Raw genomic sequence first — 15863 nt, 5'->3', positions numbered from 1 at the left:
GACCAAGAGATACACGGTACCATCAAGGAGCTAAAGTCACCACTGTGCACAACACCACCAAGAGAAGGAAAAATTTCTAAATAAAGTTACTATGTTCACCTGTTAGCGCAATAACTGTACTCCGGGGGTCAACAATATAGCTAATCACTGTGTAGGACTCTATAAAGATATCCAGATCATATGATGAATCATCGTTTAAGCATTTGATTAATGAATGTAATAGTGGAGTAGAGGGGTTATTAAATTGTTATAATGTTGTATTACTCAGGTTAATGATGAGTTTAGGAGGTCCCTAGCTACTTCAGTTATTCAATATCATTCCCCCATCTTTGACTGATAGTTGAATAGACTTGATTATGGATAGATTGAGCTGTGAGACTGCATTGGAATTGAAACATCTAGGATGTTATGTACAGTTAATATACTTTGTTTTATGATCATCTGGAAATCTTTTATATCTTTATACAGTCATACACAGTGATTAGCTATATTGTTGACCCACGGAGTACAGTTATTGCGCTAACAGGTGAATATAGTAACTTTATTTATTTATGAAATTTATAAAGCGCAACAAATGCCCAAGGGCGTCTCGGCACTGAACGTGGCAGTAAAAGAGGGGGGAAAAGTGGGTTTAGTGATTGAACAGCCAAGTTTTTATTTTTCTTCTGAAGACCATCAGTGTAGGACAGGATCTGGTGTCCTTATCCAGGGAGTTCCATAGTTTGGCTGTGGTAACAACGAATCGACGATCGCCCCAGGAGGCAGTTTTGGTCCGTGGCACAGACATCAGGAGTGCATTAGAAGATCGTAGTGATCTGTTGGGGACATGAACGGCTAGAGGATTGAGGAGAAAGCGTGGTCCTTGCTTGCGGGAGGCATTGTAGGCAATGCACAGTGCCTTAAACTTTATTTGGTTCTTCACCGCGAGCCAGTGGTAGCCTTTAATAACTTGGGCAATGGGTTTGAACTTTGGAGTTCCTGAAAGCATTCTTGCTGCAGCGTTTTGCACAGACTGCAGTTTTCGAATGACTTTTTGTTGGGCATTAATAAAGAGTCCATTGCAATAGTCCAGTGAAGACCTCACAAAAGCTGTAACCAGTGTTTTTCCTGAATTAGGGGGGAGATAGGGGAGGATTTTAAAATAGTTTTGAGTTTGTAAAAAGAGGCTGAGACGATGGTGTTCGCATGAGCAGCAAATGTCAATTTGTCATCAAATAGTATTCCAAGGTTTCTGACCTTGGTAACAGGGTTAGGCGGAAGACCTAGATCTGTGGGGCACCAAGAGTTTGGTAGTAACAATATGAGAGAGAGGGAAAAGGGGCACCCTCAGTCACCAGGAGTTTGACCAAGTCGGGTAAAGCTTGCCAAAAATCATCACTTCCGTTTTTTCGGAGTTAATTTAAGGCAGTTATTGGCCATCCAATTGCTGATGGCCAACCTGCCGTGCTGGAAATTGGCTGCTATTTTCTCTCCGTTGTTTTTTATAGCCAGAACCAACTGAGTGTCGTCCGCGTAAGATGTTAGGCTCATCCCATGAGACTTGATGACTCTTGCTAAGTCTGCTACATAAACGTTAAAAAGCGTTGGACTTAGGGATGTGCCCTGAGGGACGCAACACGGTAGTGTCAATTTGGGAAGAGTTGAAATTGCCCAACGTAACCGTTTGGGTGCGGTTGGAGAGGAAGGAGGAGAGTAGGTCTCTGGCTTTGTCCTGGATGCCCATGGTGTTGACACGGTCGATCAGGGTGTTATGATCGACCGTGTCAAAGGCAGCTGATAAATCCAGCAGAATGAGCACTGCCGTCGCTCCCTGGTCAAGAATGGTTCTTATTTCACCTGAAGCTTTAATGAGGGCTGTCTCAGTGCTATGATTCTTGCGAAAGCCAAACTGGGTATCATCCAGTAGGTAGTGATCTTCAATATACTGGGAAATTTGGGTGTTCATTAGTTTTTCTACCAGTTTGGCCGCAAAAGGCAGACTGGTAATGGGTCTGTAATTTTTGGGGTCTTCAGAATCTAGATAGGGTTTTTTCAAGTGGGGTTTGAGAAGGGTGTCTTTCCAAACGGTAGGATAGATACCAGTGCGAAACATTGAATTAAATATTTCTGTAAGTAGGGGGGGCTATGATTTCGGCAACTGGGAGAAGTATTGAAGGTGGACAGGGGTCATTTGCAGAGCCTGATTTAATAGTGGTCATGGCATTTATTACTTGGATTGTGTTGACCTTTTGAAACTGCCTAAACATGGGCTGAGAATCGTCCATGTATTGAGAAAGTGGAAGCTCTTTACTACGATCCGAGAAGTTGGTATATATGTTATTAACTTTGTCATAGAAATAGTTAGCTAGATTATTACAAAAAGCTTGCGAAGGTGGAGGGGCATTTTGTGAAGGTAGTTGTGAGAGTTTGGATACAACTTGAAAAAGTTGTTTATTGGAGTTTTTTGCTCGTTCTATTCGAGTAGAGTAGTATGGGCTTTTTTCTTGGAGAATCATAGCTTTATATTTAGAAATGTTTCCTTCTCTTGGTGGTGTTGTGCACAGTGGTGACTTTAGCTCCTTGGTGGTACCGTGTATCTCTTGGTTCATTTTTCTCCTTGATACCTTGATCTTGCTTTATGGGTGTTTTTCTTACGTCTTTACTGCTCCTCCTTTTTAAATCTATCTTGTTCTTAATGCCTCTCATGGAGAGGTTTTCAATAGAGAGGAATGTGTCTTTGTATAGCTTTCACTGACATATGTTTTGTAATTTTCTTTGGGTTGCAGCCCTGAGGAAGTCATTGGGAACATACAAGTGCATGACGAAACACGTGTAGGCTGCACTTTGTTTCTTTTGGAATTAAAGAAGATTTGCCTTGAACCTGGAATATTGATTGCGCATTGTTTCTTTCGGAATTTGAGAAGATTTACCTCGACTTTGGGATATTGATTTTGGAAAATATGGATAAGGAGAATGGACTTGTGTTGAATTGATGGCTTACGGATATATTTTCATGGATGTTTTGCATATTATAATCACAAGAGGAATAATATCGTAGATATCTGTACCCACTTTGAATGTTTGAATACTGTTTATCATTGACATATTGCTGATTCGTAATCTAATAATACATGGTGCTCAGGGAGGATTCGAATTTGTTTGTGTAAGATCCAAAATTCTTGTGGATCATTGGGGATGTCTGGTAACCACCCCTTTCCTCAACCTTTGATGCACCCTTGCTAATTTGGATATTAGTTGAAATACTACCCCCATACTCAGTAGAGCGCCCCCTACTAAACCTGGTTACCAGGAATTTGCTTACAAAAGCTACAAACATGCCAAAAAGTAAGAATTTCAGCTCACGTCCGGGTACTAGTAGTTATTCAAGCAATCTACATTCAAGCTTCTGAACTTTAGAGAACCAACACTAATAAGAAAACATACAGACCATCTTGCATTCTGTAAAGTAATATAAACAAATCTCCAGCACTTACAGAACCATGCTGACTCCCCCAGTGGATGGGTGTATACTGATCTTTCATTACCTGGTTTATGGTTCCTCTGACATAACTGCCACAGGATAATGTAATTGGTTTCAATGATCCCCAGATTTCTGTGCCTGGGTAAGATCCCCTTATAACCAAAGACAATGCAAAGTATGCCTGCCAGTCTACTTATCAGACAAGTTACCCATGTAGAGGCTGAAACTAATGACATGGCATCCAAACATGCAATTTCTACCTCTTGCCAAACTGAAGAAAGTAAACAAGTACCAGCTGTTTGCTCAACTCAACAGAAGACCGAAGATCAGAACCAGTGAGGGTATACATTGAAAATAAAGTGTTTAGTTCTACTACCACCACATTCATAGCACAAAAAGTATGCATGCAGCATCAATTTACAAGAACATGTTTAGAGCACCATTCCTAACTGCCCCTACCCTAGCATCCAACCCCTCACTCTTTCGACAGCTCGCACTACAACTATGGATTCAAACTCTACTTACACCAAATAATACACAGCACACCACACGCAAAGCCTGCTTATACGATTTCGAACAAAGCAACCATTCAGTGAAGCTTCAGTTTGCACCTAATTTAAATGGAAATCCACAATAAGGGCAGCAATACATTACACAAGTAAAAATACAATATAGAATACCAATAACTCCAAAGGGAAAAAATACCGTCACAATGTGCAGACATACCTGTGTCAGAAGCTTCTCTTTTTCTTCCAACTCTTCTTCATTGAGAGGCTCTGCTTCATCTATTTTAACTTGTTCTTCTTTCTGTGCTTGAGATGAATTTGGTAGTTCAGGATTACGAGGTACCTGAGAATTTTAAAACCAGTATCACCAACAGTTGGTTATTTTGCACCTTTTTCTCATTTTAGTGTTCATTTCAGAGATCTCTCGCCAAGAACGTTTAATGGATCGTCGTCTTGTTACAATACTTCTAGCTCTTTTTCTTTTAGTAGAGTGCGGAGGCACCAGTCAATGAAGAAGGTTAGTGGTATTTTCAATGTGGAGACTATAAAACTTATTTTTAAATACCAATGTCATCTAAAAGGACTATTAGACAGTCAATCATTCACCCAGGCAGCAGCTGAGTGGCAGTGCTACCGGAAGGAACTATAATATTCTCACCTTTGGCAATCTAGCCTATAGAACTGAATAGCAGTGGGAACAAATCAGCTGAACTGAAAGGCTAGCACGTTCAACAACTTCAGTAGGTCTGCCAATCATGACTCTGCTATGTGAGAAGGCACAGCAACCACCCACCCATAGTTGAGATTGCTAAAGCTAGGACCATTTTCTACCTTGCCAAATTAAAATTCCAAAGTCCTGATCAATTTGTATGTTAACATTTTGAACTACCACCTCCAACCGACAGAAAAAGAGCAGGAGAACAATCTACAAATCACAACCTTCTAGTGTTCAACATTCACATGGCATAATTAATGACAGTGGCTGTACATCGGAGGCCGAACACAACGTGTCAGACTACCTCCGTTCCTCTCAGAATCCAGAGTGCCTCAGGGCTCCACCCAGAGTCCCACCCTCTTCACCATCTACATGCCCCCCCCCCCGCCTGCCATAGTCAGGAACCATGGACTCAACATAGTCTACTACGCTGACACCCAGCTGATCCTCTCCCTCACCAACGAACCCTTAGCCACCAAAATCAACTTCCACAGCTGGATTAAGGCCGCTGCCACCTGGATGAAAGATAGTTGCCACAAACTGAACTATGACAAGACCAAAGTATTCACCCAGGGACCGCCCCGCGCTCAGTTTTGGATGCCTCCTTGTGGCCTGCCGCATTGGGACCCCTTCCCCCTCCACCCCCAACAGACTACGCACGCAACCTCTGCATCATACTGGACTCCTCACTCAAAATGAACCGCCAGATCAATGCAGGATTCTCATTATGCTTCCACACGCTCTGCCTTCTTCGAAAGGCATTCAGATGGATCCCCACAGAATCCAGAAAGACGCACTCTACGCTGGCGTCGCCTAGAAACTCCTCGGGAAACTGCAGAACGTTCAAAATGCAGCAGCCAGATTGGTATTCAACATGCGCCGCCGCAGCCACATCACCGAACACCTTTGTGAACTCCCTTGGCTCCAGTCAACAAAAGAATCACCTTCAAGCTGCTCACACATGCCTACAAAGCTCTCCATGACGCAGGACCAGCATATCTGAACCACTACTTCTCATTCCACTTACCCACCAGACACCTTCGCTAAGCCTAACTGGCCCTGGCCACTGTCCCACAAGACCAGAGCAGTGGAAGATCCTTCTCCTACCTCGCCACCAAGACCTGGAACAACCTGCCTCTCCACCTCAGGCAATCCCCGTCGCTAACCCAATTCAGGAAGGATCTCAAGACCTGGCTCTTCGACTGAACACTTGCGCCCAGACGGATCAGCAGCGCCCCCCTCAGCACCTTGAGGCCCTTACATGTGAGTAGCCATGCTATCTAAATCCTGGATTCATTGAGGCAGTCCAGGCTGGCCGACATTATTGCTTAAGCCCACACGGTGTCAATGCTACCTGAAAGCATTGGACTCTGTTGGTTACTAGTCTGTACATGTTCAAGTTAGCTTTAAAACATTATCAATCATGGCAGAAGCCAGAAATAATATTAACAAACTACCCCCACCTTGAAACATTCCCCAAATGGCACTGAATGTGCACAGTAGTCGTTCAGAGGATTTTTTCCCCACAGTTTAATATGAAAGTCTTTACTTCCCTTCATTCTTATATCTTTTTCAGTCTTTCATCCCCAACTTTTAATCTTTTTTATTTCCTTTACACCTTTTTCAGTCATCATTCTGTCAATTTATCAATCCCTCATTCCTTTTCATCCTTCTGTCTTTTGCATCCATCTTTAAATCTTCTATCTACCCTTCTCATCATTCATCCTTTTCTGAGCCCCATTTCCCTTCCTTCTTTTTCAGTACTTTTGTTCCATTTGATACCCCCAACCCACTGCTCCATCATACTATAACCTCGCTGTTGAATTTATAAGCTTCTGTTCCAAGATGAGCAGTCTTCAATCAAAATCAGTACTGCTCAGTGGCACCAAACTCCGGCTCAAAAGCTGCTAAAGCGGGGTTGGGATGTTCATTACGCCAATTATCAATCCAAGAACATTGATGGGCACCACTACCAGGAGCAACGTTCAGCTTTCCACAAAAACTGAGCTATTTCCTCAAGTTTGGAAATTGCATGTCCCTTAAGGATGCAAGGTAGGTGCTTTCGGTTTCAAAACTAGAATAAAATCCAGATTGAACAACAATTTGAATCAACTTTTGCAATTACAATTGAAACTTTTGTTACAAGTACACTTGAAGGCAAGAGGACTTCATATACTTCAGGCTTAATATTGCATAAAACAGGACAACTATGAAAGTAATTTAGCAGATCACCTAAAAGCAAAATAGATCTTTAGTTTTAAGAACATTACAAAGGTAAATGCTACTTACCAGTATGCATCTGTTCTTGGCATGTAGAGCTGCAGAGTCTCACACGGAGCATTAGATCGCCACCTGGTGTTGGGCTCGGATGATTGCATGTTGTTGTCGTCTTGGAAGAAGTCTTTGTAGTCACAAGATAGGTGACTCCTCCCTTGGACGATAGTGCGCATGGGCAGCGACTCCATCCTTAGATTGTTTTTCACCATGATGGGAAATGATGGAGTTAGTAGAAATAGAAAAAAGGGATGTCAATGTGTATATATCTAAGTAAGATAGAACTGGAACAGATACAGGCCCCGGGGAGGCGGGTGGGCGAGTGAAACTCTGCAGCTCTACATGCCAAGAACAGATGCATACTGGTAAGTAGCATTTTCCGTTCGAGGCATATGAGCTGCAGATCTCACACTGAGCATTGATTATATAGCAGTGTTTCCCCTAGTGGTTTTCGCCTGTATCTGTTACAGTACTTTGAAGGAGTTTGGAGGACAGCTTGGCCTACTGCAGCTTGCTGCTTTGCTTGCACATCACCACAATAGTGTTTAGTGAGGTATATATTGTAGACCAGGTTGCTGCTTTGCATATGTCTTCTAGAGGAATGTTCCCTAAGGAGGCTATAGAGGCTCCTAGTTTGCGTGTGGAGTGCGCTCTAGGAGGAATTGTTAATGTACGTTTTGCTTTTTGATAGCATATTTGTATGCATTTTACAATCCGCCTAGCAATTCCAGATTTACAGATGGGGTTGACTATGTGGTGGTGAGAAAGCTACAAACAATTGTTTTGTTTTTCGAAAGGTTTTGGTCCTATCAATGTAATAGAGAAGGGCTCTTTTTACATCTAGGATGTGTAGAGCTCTTTCTGCTACAGAGTCTGGGTTTTGAAAAAACACTGCAACTCTACTGATTGGTTTAAATGAATAGGAGTAATGACTTCAGGAAGGAATTATGGATTTGTTCTTAGGACCACTTTGTTACACTGTAGTTGTAAAAATGGTTCTTGTATAGTGAAAGCCTGAATTTCACTTACTCTTCTGAGAGAGGTAATAGCAATAAGGAAAGCTGTTTTCCACATGAGGAATTGCAGTTCACATTTGTGTAAAGGTTCATAAAGGGGTCACATGAGCCTGGTAAAAACAATGTTTATGTTCAACACTGGAGAAGGTGGTAACCTAGGAGGAATGATTCTTTTCAATCCTTCCATAAATGCTTTAATTGCAGGTACTCTAAATAATGACATATGTTGTCTATTTTGTAGGTATGCAGCAATGGCTGCAAGATGAAGCCTTATAGATGAATATGCCAGATTACATCTTTGTAAATGTAGAAGGTAGCAGATAATATTTTGAATAGAAGCATTCAGTGGATCAACCTGAATATTGTTGCAGAAAATAGCAAATCTCTTCCATTTTGCTGCATAGCAGGCTCTAGTAGTAGGTCGTCTGGCTTCCTTAATGATATTCATACAGTCTTGTGGTAGTTAAGATAACCAAACTCTAAGACCTCAGGAGCCAGACCGCTAGATTCAGTTGATTTGGATCTGGATGTCTGATGTCTCCATGGTTCTGTGTTAGCATGGATGGTGTCACACAGTTTTCGGTGTGGAACTATCAAGAATTCTAGCAGCGTTGTGAACCACGGTTGTCATGCCCATGTGGGAGGTACTAGGATCATTTTGAGAGACTGTCTTAGCTTACGTACTACTAGTGGTATCAGTGAGAGTGGCGCAAAAGCATACGCAAATCTGCCTGACCAGTTCATCCATATCGCATTGCCTTTGGACAACAGGTGTGGAAACCTGGCGGCGAAGGTTGGGCATTTTGCGTTTGTGTGTTGCGAATAGATCGATGTCTGGATGACCCCACTTGTGAAAGAATGGTACGAGAACTTACTGATGTAGTTCCCATTCGTGAATCTATTGTGTCTGCCGAATTAACTGATCTGCTTGTGAAGTCCTGGAAGGTGTTCTGCTAGCAGATATATTTTTTGTGGAATGGCCCATCTTCAAACGTTCTGTGCAAGCTAGGACAGTTGCAGAGCGTGTCCCTCCCCTTTTTTTGAATGTAGTACTTGGCTGTCATGTTGTATGTCCGGATCAGGACAGTTTTGTTCTGTACATGTACTTGGAAGGACTTGAGTGCTAGGAATATTGCTAGCAGCTCTAGGTGATTGATGTGGAGCACTCTTTGTTGGGTGGTCCATTTCCCTGGAGTTGTATGGTGTAGGAGATGGGCTCCCCATCATGTTAGGGATGCATCTGTTGTAAGTACTATTTGTGGAACAAGCTCTAGGAACTGCCGCCCTTTGGACAAGTTTTTTGGTGTTTCACCACTGCAGAGAGCGATGTGTGCGGCTGTCTATTAACACCAGGTGTGTAAGTTGTCCTTGAGCCTGGTTCCGCTGATGTGCTAGACATTCTTGCAATGGGCACATTTGCAGTCTTGCATATGGCACAATAAAAATGCACGATGCCATCATGCCTATTAGTTGCATGAACACTCTGGCTGGGAGAGAGTGTTGTGTTTGAAACTTTGTGACTAAGGCTTGAAGACTCTGTATCCTGGCTGGACTGGGATAACCTAGAGCTGTAACTGTTTATTGTAGCCTCTAGGTATTGATGTACATGAGAGGGCTGAAGATGTGACTTGGTGTGGTTGATTGTGAACCCTAAGATGTGCAATGTTTGAATCGTTTTTAATGTGTGTTGGGCACACTGATTGAATGACTTGGCTTTTATGAGCCAATCGTCTAGGTATGGAAAGACATGGATGTGTTGTCTTCTGAGATGTACTGCTGCTACTGCTAGGCGCTTTGTAAACACTCTTGGTGCAGTTGTGACTCTGAATGGAAGGACTTTGAACTGATAGTGTTGCCCTTCTAGTACAAACCTTAGATACTTCCTGTGAGAAGGATGTATGGGAATGTGGAAGTAGGCGTCCTTGAGATCTAGTGTAGTAAGGAAGTCGCCTTGTTGCAACAATGGGAGCACTTTTTGTAAAGTGATCATATGAAAATGATCTGAGTGTATATATAGATTAAGGGGCCTGAGGTCGAGAACTGGTCTTAGTGTCCCATCCTTCTTGGGTATTAGGAAATACAGCAAGTAAACCCCTGTTCCTTGATGTTGTAATGGAACTATTTCGATTGCGATTTTAGAAGCAATGATAGAACCTCTTGTTTGAGCAGCGTTAGCTGTTCTGTAGACATTGGACGCTGTCTGGGTAGTATATGTGGGGGTGTAGCTGTAAGTTCTAGGCACTAGCCATACTGGATAATCTGTCTTACCCATTTGTCTGTTGTGATGGAATTCAAGACAGGTAGGAGATGGAATTCCAGGCAGTTAGGAACTGTGTTAGTCTGCCCCCTACAGGAGTGGAATGCTGTTGGGGAAGCAGAAGGAAGTCACTGTTTTGTGTTGGGCGAGGTTCGATTATTGTTATTTCCTCGACCTCTTCCCTTGTTGTTGTTGCCTCTATAGCCTCCTCTAAAATATCCTCTATTGGAGGATGTTTGTGTATTGGTTTTAAAGGAAGCTGAATTGTCTGCTCCAGATTGTTTGGAGCCTCCTTTGTAAAAGGAGGCGACGAAAAGAGCCTTGTGCTTGGGTGGACTGCAGAGCTCCCATAGATTTGGCTGTATCAGTGTCTTTCTTCATTTTTTCAAGTGCTATGTCTACCTCTGGACCAAACAATTGTTGGTTGAATGGCTGATTTAAGATGGTTGTTTGCACTTCCTGCTTAAATCCTGAAATGCGTAGCCATGCATGCCGTCTAAGTAGGACACTAGTGTTTATTGCTCTAGATGCAGTGTCTCCTACATACAGTGCGCACTTGATTGAGGCATTTGAGATTAGCTTACCCTCTTAGATAAGGTCATTTTCCTGTGCTTTATATTGGTCAGGTAGATGTTGTAAAAGTGTTTCTAACTGATCATAGTGAGCCCCGTCGTATCTTGCGAGGAGGGCTTGTGTGTTAGCTATGTGCCATGTATTGCTAGCTTGGGCCGCTCTTCTCTTTGCTGAAGCGTCTATTATTATGGATTCCTTATCAGGAGGTGGCGATTCACCTGATGTTTGGGAGTTTGCTAGTTTTCTGGCGTTTGAAACTAGGGAATCTAAGGGTAGCTGTCCCTTAATGTAGGCAGGACCTCCAGGAGCAGGTCTGTACTTTTTCTATTCTTGGGTTTATGATCCTAGCTCGTACAGGATTTTTAAACACTTCTGGGGCATGCTTAATGACCCCTTTAATCACAGGTAGTATTTGAATGGACATTTGGGAGTGTTCAAAAGTATCTAGCAAAAAATCTTCTTCTGCCTCATCTGTGTGCATTGTGACACCATGATAGATGGCAGCCCTATTGAGTAAGTGTCCAAAACCAATATTATCTTCTGGAGGAGATGGTTTGGATGGATATGTATGTGGGTCAGGGATATCTGGTACATCGTGTGGGTTTGGGTACACCAAGTCTGGTGTATCACTTGGGTAGAGAAAAGGCTCATCTGGGTCTTCCCCTTCCCCTAGGTTATACTCATCATCATTCTGAGGTGGTGAATGTGGTGGTGAAGAATGAGGAGGACAATTTTGAGGTGAAAGGTTTGAAGGAAGAGGATGTGAAGGAGAAGGGTGCATAGGTGATGTGGCAGAATCCTCCTTGACAGGCACTGGAGGCGTAGGTGCTGTATCCAACTTCCTCTTTCTGTGTGGGATAGTAGAAACATGTCCTGTTTATGGATCAATGTTGATCCTTTTTTGAAAAGGATCAGGTTGAAAAAGCTCCTCTTCTTGAGGAACCGCTTTTGGCGCAGATGTTTTGGGTTCTGGGCACGGTTGTAGCTTGTCTTTAGCCTTAGGAGCTGTTATAGTCTCCTTTGGCGTAGGTTTCGGCACTGAGGATATTGTCTTTGGAGTCAAGGCCTGTTTCGTGGGCTTGGGAACAGGCTTCGTTGTTTTCGGAGCCGTCTTGTTTTTAGGAGTAGGAGTCGACGGTTTTTGAGTGTGTTTCCGAACCAGGACCTCTTTCGGTGCCGAGGGAGCTGGTGGTATCGACACGTGCGGTTTGCTCGGTAGGGAGCTACCGGAAGGCTTTAATATTTTCTTCCGAACTGGGCTTGATGGCGGGGCTTTCGAAGCAGTGTTTCGGTCGCGACTGGGCCCCGAAGGCGGAGTTTTTACCTTTGCCTTCGATTTAGGTGTTGCTGCTAGGGTAGGGGCAGTAGTACTCATGCATTGACCCAAAGGTATGGAGTCATCAGAGTCGTCTGCCTCCGATACGATTTAGAGATCTGAATCTTCCTCTGCGAAGCATGGACCTTCGTCGAAGATATCCACTGGTTCCAGAGCTGATCCCTGCATATCGTGTCGACGGGCCCTCCGATCTCTAATGGTCTTTTTGGATCGAAAGGATGAACAGGCTGTACAGCCAAACTCGTCGTGTTCTGGCGATAAACACCTCGTGATGGTCACTGTGTGGAAATTTTGCTCCACACTCGGGGCATCTCTTGAACGGCGTCCTTTCTATGAGTTGTAGGCCTCACGGCATGGATCGAATATGCTACTTACCAGTATGCATCTGTTCTTGGCATGTAGGGCTGCTGACATTCATATCTGTGCAAAGATCGCCGCCTAGTGTTGGGTCCGGATGATTGCACAGTTGTCCTGGAAGAGTTTTCGAAGTATCACAAGATAGGTGGCTCCTCCTCTGGACTACAGTGCGCATGGGCATCCCCTCCATCCTCAGATTGTTTTTCGCCATTGTGGCAGAGATGGAGTATGATATAGTGAGTGATGTCCATGCTACATAGTAATTCTGAATGCTACAGCTGCTACAGGCGCCGGGGAGGAGGGTGGGCGATATGAATGTCAGCAGCCCTACATGCCAAGAACAGATGCATACTGGTAAGTAGCATATTCGGTTCGAGGCATGTGGGCTGCTGAATTCATATCTGTGCATAGATTACATAGCAGTCCCTCCTGTTAGCGGCGGCTGCCCGTTCCAGCTGCAGCAGTCTGAAAAAGTTTTGAGAACAGCCTGTCCTACAGCTGCCTGCTGTCTTGAAAGTACATCTACGCAGTAGTGTTTCGTAAATGTATGTATAGTGGACCATGTGGCTGCTCTATATATTTCTTCTAAAGGAATATTCCCCAGGAAAGCCATGGATGCTCCTAACTTACGTGTGGAGTGTGCTCTTGGAGAATCGTTAGTGTACGTTTAGCCTTCTCATGGCAAATCTGTATTCACTTAACGATCCATCTCGCTATTCCTGCTTTGGAAATGAGGTTGCCTTTGTGCTGTGGAGAAAAGGCAACAAACAGTTGTTTTGTCTTCCTGAAATCCTTTGTTCTGTCTATATAGTGCATAAGAGCCCTCTTGACATCTAATGTGTGTAGAGATCTTTCTGCGACATTTTCTGGATTAGGATAGAAAACTGGCAGTTCTATGGTTTGGTTCATCAGGAACAGCGAAATCACCTTAGGCATGAATGTAGGGTTGGTGCGTAGTACAACTCTATTTGCGTGGACCTGTATGAATGGCTCTTGAATGGTTAGTGCCTGAGTTCACTAACTCTTCTTAGTGAGGTAATGGCTACTAGGAAAGCAACTTTCCAGGTCAGAAATTGAATCTCACAAGAGTGTAGAGGTTCAAAGGTGGTCCCATCAGTCTGGTGAGGACCACATTTAGGTTCCAGACTGGTGAAGGCGGGTGTTTGGGAGGGATCACTCTTTTGAGTCCCTCTAGAAAAGCTTTAATGGCAGGCACTCAGAATAGTGAGAGGTGCTGCCTGTTCTGAAGATAAGCTGCTAATGCGGATAAATGAATACAAATGGAAGTGTACGCTAGGTTACATCTGTATAAGTGCAACAGATAAAAGATAATGTTTTGAATTGATGCATCCAGCGGGTTAATGTCATTATTGTTACAATATATGACAAACCTTTTCCATTTAGCCGCGTAACATGCTCTTGTCGTGGGTCTTCTTGCCTCCTTGATATCCATACATTCTGGCGGCAAGTGGAGGTAGCCAAATTCTAAGACTTCAGGAGCCAGATCGCCAGGTTGAGCTGTTGCGGATCTGGGTGCTGAATTTCGCCATGGCTCTGCGTTAAAAGTCAGGGTGTTAGCCGCAGTCTTTGATGCAGTACCACGGAAAGTTCTACTAGCGTGGTGAACCATGGCTGGCGAGCCCACGTTGGAGCAACTAGGATGAGTGTCACTAGCGGTATCAGTGGTGCTGGGGGAAAAGCGTATGCAAATTTGCCTTACCAGTTCAGCCATATCGCATTGCCCTGTGACTGCGGATGTGGGAACCTGGCGGCGAAGCTTTGGCATTTTAAGTTTTCCCTTGTGGCGAATAGGTCTATCTCTGGATGACCCCACTGCCGGAAGTACGGTTGGAGTACTTATGGATGTATCTCCCACTCGTGCATCTGGTGGCTGTGTCTGCTGAGCAGATACGCCATCTGGTTGTCCTTGCCCGGGAGGTGTTCTGCCATGAGGAAGATGTTCCTCTAAATGGCCCACTTCCACATGCTCTGAGCCAGATGAGACAACTGTGGAGTGTGTTCCTCCCTGCTTCTGTATATAGTACATGGCAGTCATGTCCGTCCGGATGAACACGACTTTGTTGCACAGGCGTACTCTGAAAGCTTTCATTGCCATGAAGATTGCCATCAATTCCAGAAGGTTGATGTGCATCTTCTGCTGTGTCGTCCATAGTCCCTGCACTGTGTAATGGAGTACATGAGCTCCCCATCCCTGGAGAGATGCGTCCGTTGTCAGTATTATCTGTGGTACAGGATCTTGGAACGGGCGGCCCTTGCAAAGGTTTTGTGGGTTCCACCAATGCAGAGAGTTGCATGCCCGACCGCTCACCAACACTAGGTCTTTCAATTGCCCTTGAGCCTGATTCCACTGACGTGCCAAGCACTCGCGTGCGGGACTATGAAGATGCAGGAGGCCATCATGCCAATCAACTGCATGAACCCTCTTGCTGGAAGCGAGTGTTGGGGTCTGAATTTTTGTATCAGCAATTGCATGCTGCTTATCCTCATTGAATTTGGCTGAGCTTTGGCTGCCAGAGTGTCTATTGTCGCGCCCCGGTACTGTCGCACGTGGGCGGGCTGAAGATGTGACTTTGGATAATTCAGCGAGAATCCCAGACTGTGAAGAAGATGAATGGTGTGGGACATGTGGCTGGCACACTGCTGGGCTGTCTTTGCTTGAATAAGCCAGTCGTCCAGATAAGGGTAGACATGTATGTGCTGTCTCAGATGTGCTGCTAATCTTGCCAGGCACTTCGTGAACACCCTGGGTGCCGTAGTTACTCCGAAAGGGAGGACTTTGAACTGATAATGTTGATTTTGAATAGTGAACCTGAGATACTTTGTGTGATGGGTGTATGGGTATATGGAAATACGCATCTTTCAGATCTAGTGTTGCGAGGAAGTCTCCCTGACTGAGTAACGGTAGAACCTGCTGTAAGGTGAGCATATGAAAATGCTCTGACAGAATGTATTTGTTTAGAGGTCTTAGGTCCAGTATGGGTCTGAGACCCGTCCTATTTGGGTATCAAGAAATACAGAGAGTACACCCCTGAGCCTTGGTCTTCTACAGGCACAAGCTCTATGGCTCCTTTTTGTAGCATGCTGACGACCTCCTGCTGCAATAAGTGTAAGTGCTCTGCGGACATAGGACGGTGTCTTGGTGGTATGTTGGGTGGAGTGGATGTCAGCTCTAGACAGTACCCGTACTGGACAATGTCTCACCCACCTGTCTGTGGTGATGGATTTCCAGACCGGCAGGAACTGTTGCAGTCTCCCCCGACAGGTGTTCTATGGTCGGGAGGCAGTGACAGGGCGTCACTGTTTGTTATTGGCAGAGGATCTGGAACTGTTGTTTCCTCTGCCTTTGAT

General features: G+C 44.3%; 1 protein-coding gene across 2 annotated transcripts in view; it reads right to left on the bottom strand.

The window, feature by feature from the left end:
* The window catches only part of SMARCA5 (SNF2 related chromatin remodeling ATPase 5), a 452210-nt gene that overhangs the window by 169875 nt on the left and 266472 nt on the right, over window positions 1-15863 (bottom strand). For both annotated transcript variants that reach the window (XM_086962238.1, XM_086962239.1), the window contains exon 19: window positions 4187-4309. In XM_086962238.1, the coding sequence (XP_086818364.1) occupies window positions 4187-4309 (123 nt within the window). The remainder of the gene's footprint in view (window positions 1-4186; window positions 4310-15863) is intronic.

The sequence above is a fragment of the Lissotriton vulgaris genome, chromosome 3_1 (assembly GCF_964263255.1).
Source record: "Lissotriton vulgaris chromosome 3_1, aLisVul1.2, whole genome shotgun sequence".
NCBI lineage: Eukaryota > Metazoa > Chordata > Amphibia > Caudata > Salamandridae > Lissotriton > Lissotriton vulgaris.
Note: the sequence above shows the minus strand (reverse complement) of the source record. Positions and strands in the feature narration are given on the sequence as shown.